Source organism: Plectropomus leopardus, unplaced genomic scaffold (genome assembly GCF_008729295.1).
Source record: "Plectropomus leopardus isolate mb unplaced genomic scaffold, YSFRI_Pleo_2.0 unplaced_scaffold15451, whole genome shotgun sequence".
Classification (NCBI taxonomy): Eukaryota; Metazoa; Chordata; class Actinopteri; order Perciformes; family Serranidae; genus Plectropomus; species Plectropomus leopardus.
The window spans coordinates 1-6,508 of NW_024616558.1; the positions used below are offsets into that span (position 1 = coordinate 1).

The following is a 6,508-nucleotide window of genomic DNA, read 5'->3' on the forward strand; positions in this document are numbered from 1 at the left end:
TGTTAACAATTTTATTTATTTATTTATACTTTGTTTTGTTTATTTTATTTCATTTTGTTATTTACCCTTTTTCTTTACCTTTTTTGGTGGGGGGGGGGGGTCAATTTCAGCTAATTTTGTTATGTAACTTCCCTCTGTGTTTTTGAAAAACACGTTTGCCTTCTCTCCAATATGATGGAACTAGATAGCATTTGGCTTGTGGTGCTAAAAGCATCAAACGATTAAATATAATAAAATAAAAAGAAGAAAGAATAAAAAGATAACCAACAGACCTTGTTGTGAGCAGTTTTATATAGGAACTATTAAACTACATCTGCTAACGGTATCACTGTGCATCTGCACTCTGCAGCTCACACTATAACAATCTAAACTGATTAATACCACCATAGGATAAAGGAAATATATGTATTTTTGATTTTGGGGTTGCCTTTAATTTTACATTCAACTGTGGTCCACCTTTTTGTATATTTCCATTGCGCAGAAATGTGACAAATCCAACTCTGGATACCTGTCTGAAAGGGATATCGAACAGTTCTATGACCTGTTGACCAGTCGGGAGGAGATCGGCGTGATCTACGGAGAGTACGCTAAAACGTCAGGCTTCATGAGTCCTGAGAACCTGGTGGAGTTCCTGATGAAAGAGCAGAGAGAGAAGGCCACACTGGCCGACGCGCACAAAATCATCCAGAGGAACGAGCCGGACGAAAGAGGTCAGAAATAACAGGGGTTTTTTCGGGTGTTGACGCCACGATGTGGTGGAGCGGTGTCGCAAAAAGTCACAGTCAAAAGTCAAATACTGATAACGTGTGTTTCATTTACTGTCACAGAAAACAACCTGATGACAGATGTTCAACATTAGCGATTTTCCAAGTCAAATATCTTACTGGGAAGCCAGCTAACCAGTTAAACAAGCCTTTTGATGACAACTTGCGCTTGTTATTAGGAACATATAAGATAAACCTAAATTACATGCAATAACAGCATGTACAGCAGAGATAACAGCCTGTACAGTGCTCTTAAATATAAGTAATGTGTTACACGGATGTTTTACATACGTGCACCACAGCTGAGGACATTTTGTGTCAGGTTTGCCAACTTAATGCAAAGAGGTTCAGAGCATAACACACTACCGACCATTAGTGTGAGACTATAAACGGTTTAAAACAGCTGTGAAGTGGAGCGATACATAAAGAGTTAAAAGTCCCAGTGATGTTTTATTGTATATCATCACTCATCAAATTCTTCTCGACCAATCAAATTGCTTGGTTGGAACTAACTGTTGTATCATAGTATTTATACCATTTTGATCAGCACTTGGGTACTTTAACTGTCTTATCTTTTATATTTTAATCTGTATATTTTTATCATCTTTTTATCCTGGATGTTGCTTGTGGTGTCTGACAGCTGAGTTGAATGGATGCCTTGTACTTTATACTGCAAACCAAATGTACCTGCGGGTACAAATACAGTAACCTGAACCTAAACAGGACCCTTACCCCTCGATTCTACCGGCAGCGTGTCGAGAGCGTGACATCTGCGGCCCTATTTTGCTCCAAATCCCACCAGGAGCGTCTGTGAAGCGTTTCAACAGCAGAGCGTCCTGCCAGCTGATACTTGCTGAGATTTTGCTTAGTTAGTCATTTTTTCCTTGATTTTGTGGTCATTTTGGAATCGAGGGGTTTTTTTCTGCTCTTATTTCGTTAAATATGACATTAGCGCGGGGGAAATGACATTGATGTCTGGCTCCCTGCTGTGTATTTGTATCCCTTCAGCCAAGGATAAGAAGCTGCTGTCCAAAGATGGCTTTCTCATGTACATGCACAATCCGGACGCCTTGGTCTTCAATCCAGACCACAGAGACGTTTACCAGGATATGAGCCAGCCCCTCAACCACTACTTCATCTCCTCCTCGCACAACACCTACCTCATGGAGGATCAGCTGAGCGGGCCCAGCAGCACGGAGGCTTACGTCAGGTAACAGCTTCCCGTTAGGACCCGTCCTTCAGGTCTGGTATTTACAACCTTGCGGCTGCTTTACAGGGTGTGTTTTTAGGACATTAACACAGTTTGTGTTTTTGTCAGGGCGCTGCTGAAGGGCTGCCGCTGTGTGGAGCTGGACTGCTGGGACGGAGATGATGATGAGCCAGAGATCTACCACGGCTACACGCTCACCTCAAAGATCCTCTTCAAGGACGTCATCGCAGCCATCAAGGAGTACGCGTTCAAGGTGAGTTTAGTTTCCAGACATGTCCATTACCACTCTGTGCTCTTTTCAAACTGACGTCTCCGTTTTTATGCCTCGGTACTGATGACAGCTGTGGCCAGAGGCATTGTGTTTTTGGCTTGTCCATCCATCCATCCATCCATCCATCCATCCATCCATCCATCCATCCGTTTTCTTCAAATTTGGCGAAAATGTCCACTTGGACTCAAGGATGCACTGAATAGATTTTGGTGGTCAATTTGCAGAAACATCCATTTTAAGTCAAGAATCAACATTTTAGATTTTGGTAGTCCAACGTCAAGGTGACTATGACCTTGTCCTTGTCTCGTGAACACTATATTTCAAGAAGGCTTTGAGTGAATTTCTTCAAATTTGACACAAACATCCATTTTGACTAAAGGATGAACTGATTAGAATTTGGTGGTCATAAGGCAAAGGTGAAGGTCACTGTGACCGTGTTCACCTTATCCTTGTGAATGTTTTATTTCAAGAATTTATTAAGGGAATTTCTTAAAATTGGACACAAACGTCTTTCGGTCAATAATGAACTGATTACAGTTTTATGGTCATAGGTCACTGTGACCTCGTCCATCTCATTCTTGTTAATGTTATGTCTCAAGAACGCCTTGAGGGATTTCCCTCAAATTTGGCACAAACATCCATTTTGAGACAAGGATGAACTGATGACAATTTCATGGTCAAATGTCAAGGTCAGTGTGACCTCGTCTAAGACTAATCCTCAAACTGTACTGATTGTAGAGATTTTCTGTTCTGCCGGGAAGAGGAAGTGTGCGAAGAATCAATGTTTTCAAAGAAAAGTTTGGTGGTAATTGTAGCTTCTTTCTGGTCGTCCCCAGACGTCCGATTACCCAGTCATCATCTCCTTGGAGAACCACTGCTGCGTGGAGCAGCAGGCAGTCATGGCCCACCACATGAGCTCCATCCTGGGCAGTGCACTCCTCACCTCCCCCCTGGGGAACAGCATGCCCACAGACTTTCCATCCCCAGAGGTTTGTCTCCACTATTATCTGTGGCTACATTTTTGTCCTTTGATATCGTTCACTCACTGTGTGCGCGTGTCTGCAGGAGCTGAAGGGGAAGTTCTTGATCAAAGGGAAGAGGTTAAACAAACTGGAGGCCAGCTTTGCTCCTGAGCCGGCAGCAGATGACTTGGACGTGACGGAGGAGGAGGAGTCAAGTGATGAAAAGAAGGAAGAAGAGAAGAAAAAGGTGGGGTTCACATGAAGGGAGAGTAAATAAATGATCTCCGTTTTTAGCGTTAATGGACATCCCTTTTGTACTGACACGTAATTTCTCATTTAATGCACAGGAGAAAAAGAAGCTGAAACTAGCGAAGGAGCTTTCGGACATGGTGGTCTACTGTAAGAGCGTCCACTTCCACGGCTTTGAGCATGCAAGAAAAAACTTGAGCTTCTATGAGATGTCGTCCTTCACGGAGGGAACGGCCGTTGAGCTGGCAGAGGAGTCAGGTGAGGAAGACTTCAGGCTGCATTCACTGAAGGGACAGCAGGGTCCCCGCAGATCTTTAAATAGTCTTAAAAGGCATTGACTTAACCAATCAAAAAACAAGGCCTTAATTGGTCTTAAAAAGTGTTAAACTCATTTTTCACAAGTCTTAAAAGGTCATAGATGTAAAAGGTATGATTTTATGAGTCTTTTTTTTGCAAAATTGCATTGTTGAATCTCAAAATAATAGGTAATTTAAAAAAAAAAGGAAAAATTGACAGAATACCACTTGCATTGCTGTCATCCAAATGTCATATTTTCTATTTGTAAGGAAATTACTATTTATTATTTTTTCTCCCTAAAACTAATTAATTGATGTCAGGTCTTTTTTTGTTCATTCTCCCCCCAAAGCTGATAAAATATCTGTGGTCAAAGGGCACTGTGACCTTGTGTCCTTTTAATTCTCGTAAACACTAAAGAAGGGCCTTGAGAGAATTTTCTTCAAATTTGGCACAAACGTCCACTTGGACTTAAGAATGAACTGATTAGATTTTGGTGGTTAAAGGTCAAGGTCACTGTGACCTTGTCTATCTCATTCTTGTTAACATTATATCTCAAGACCAGCTCGATGTGAGCTGTGAGCTTGCGTCCTTTTCATTTTTGCAAATGTAATATCTCAAGATGGCCTTGAGGGAATTTCCTAAAAATTTGGCACAAACATTCACTTGAATTCAGCAATTAAATAATTAGATTTTGGTGGTCTTAGAGTTAAGGTCAACCTCACAAACAATTTTTGCCACAACTCAATAATTCACTCAAGTTCCAGCTCAGTAGATGAATCTGTGCTTTTATTCTCTGCAGCTAATGCCTACATCCGTCACAACGTGGACAAGCTGAGCCGCATATATCCAGCAGGCATGAGGACCGACTCCTCCAACTACAACCCCGTGCCTCTGTGGAACGCCGGCTGCCAAATCGGTAAATGACACTGACGCAGGGAGGGAAATACAAACTCACAGGCCCTCGCAATTTTTGACCCGTTGCTCTCCTCGCATAATCTGATTATTTCCTTTCCAGTGGCCTTAAACTTCCAGACTACCTGCGAGGAAATGGACATTAACCAGGGCAGATTCCTGGTGAACGGAAAGAGCGGCTACATCCTGAAGCCGGCCTACATGAGAGACGAAAACACAGAGTTCGACCCCATCACGCTGACCCGAGGAGACTGGCTGAAGCACAAGACGCTGCACGTAATGGTGAGTGTGTCGCCATAGTAACACACACTGACGGTGCGCCCAGGTGTTTGCTGCCGTTCAAAAATGCTGCTGAGGAGATCAGATCGATACTGTATCGATTTTTTGTTGATAGTTTACAAGCAAAGATTGTTTTTTAACATGAAGCCTCCTGCAGACTGAGATTTTAGTCAGTTTAGTGCAGCTCTGCGACAGTAAACTTATATACGACATCAAGTTTGATGTACGCAGACTGTACGATGACATCACCTACTGAATCGCAGGCTACGAGCTACATCCATCGACGTCAATACGCAGCAACAAAACGTCCTCGGCGTGCATCATCCATCTGCGCCGCTGTAGTGGTGAGAGCAAAATGTAAACAAATGGAGCCCTCGCTATAGTGGCATTTATGTGTGTCGGAAAAAGTCAAAAACAGGAGGAGGAGGAGAACGTGGTCGGGTCACAGTTGGGAAAAGAGGCCGACTTGGCACGCCAGTTTTGCAACACGAGCTCGGGGTACCCGCATCTACGAGCATTTAGCAGAGTCGTGCTGATCAGTGCGTCATTTCGTGCTGCATTTCTGTTGGTTGGTTAGTAGTCGTAGGTCGTAACAGCAGTCACACAGTGAGATGGTCATCCCAAATTTCTGACAGTCGGAATATTACCTCAGATGGTTTATTTTGGCACGCCAGCGATAACAGCCGTCACTGTGCGACGTAGGAAATTTAAAAAAGTTATCGCTGCGTTTCTTTCACGATGGTCATCTTTAGTGTGGGACCTCCCAAAATCGCAGTGAATACCGGTTTGACTCCAACCTGTGGCCCTTCGCTGCGTGTCATCCCCTCTCTCTCCCCTCTCAGGCTAACATCTGTCCTACCACAATAAAGATAAAATTACCTGATTAAAATGATAATCATTCTGTAAAACAATTTCAAATATTTCATTGTGATAATTAAAAACATAATAAATGAAAATCTAAAATAATTTCTTGCAATTTTGGAGACATTAGGTTTAAGGTTTAAAAACTTGTGAAAGGCGTGTGAATGCAGCTCAAGAAAAGTGATGACGATCCAGGTTTCAAAGGGTTAAATATATCTCGTAATATATTGAATCGTATCGTGATATGTTTTTTATCACCTTTTAAACTCTGACACGATGCCTCTCCACCTGTCGACAGGTGATTTCAGCCCAGCAGCTCCCCAAAGTCAACGAGAAGAAGTCCTCCATCGTGGACCCGCTGGTTAAAGTGCAGGTTTTCGGAGTGCCGGATGATGTCGCCGAGAAAGAGACCAATTACGTCGAAAACAACGGTACCTTTCATTTCAAACACAATATACATGAGGTGTTTTGTGCCGTGCTTCTGCTTCTCACTGTAGTTTATAAAAAGCAGATATTGTTGACATACTTGTCTGTATTTTAAACCTTTGAGCGTATATTTTCCACATTTTTTGGGCTCTTTGCCCCTCATATTATTATTGTTAGAGCAGGGCAATTTACTTTAAGTGCTTTACAATAAAGTAATAAGTAATAGTAATAAGGTAAGATATAACAGGTAACATAAATTGCAAAATTATATAAAAAA

The 6,508-nt window shown here is 42.3% G+C and overlaps 1 protein-coding gene across 1 annotated transcript; it reads left to right on the forward strand.

The window, feature by feature from the left end:
- Nucleotides 1-481: 481 nt before the first annotated feature.
- LOC121964384 (1-phosphatidylinositol 4,5-bisphosphate phosphodiesterase delta-1-like) lies at nucleotides 482-6,384 on the forward strand (the record flags this gene model as incomplete). The annotated part of the gene is made up of 9 exons (XM_042514592.1): nucleotides 482-710; nucleotides 1,773-1,974; nucleotides 2,083-2,227; nucleotides 3,082-3,234; nucleotides 3,311-3,454; nucleotides 3,555-3,714; nucleotides 4,553-4,669; nucleotides 4,769-4,947; nucleotides 6,104-6,384. Coding segments are annotated over 9 exons (1,572 nt in total), but the record flags the coding sequence as incomplete, so codon positions are not given.
- Between the last annotated feature and the right edge of the window lie 124 nt (nucleotides 6,385-6,508).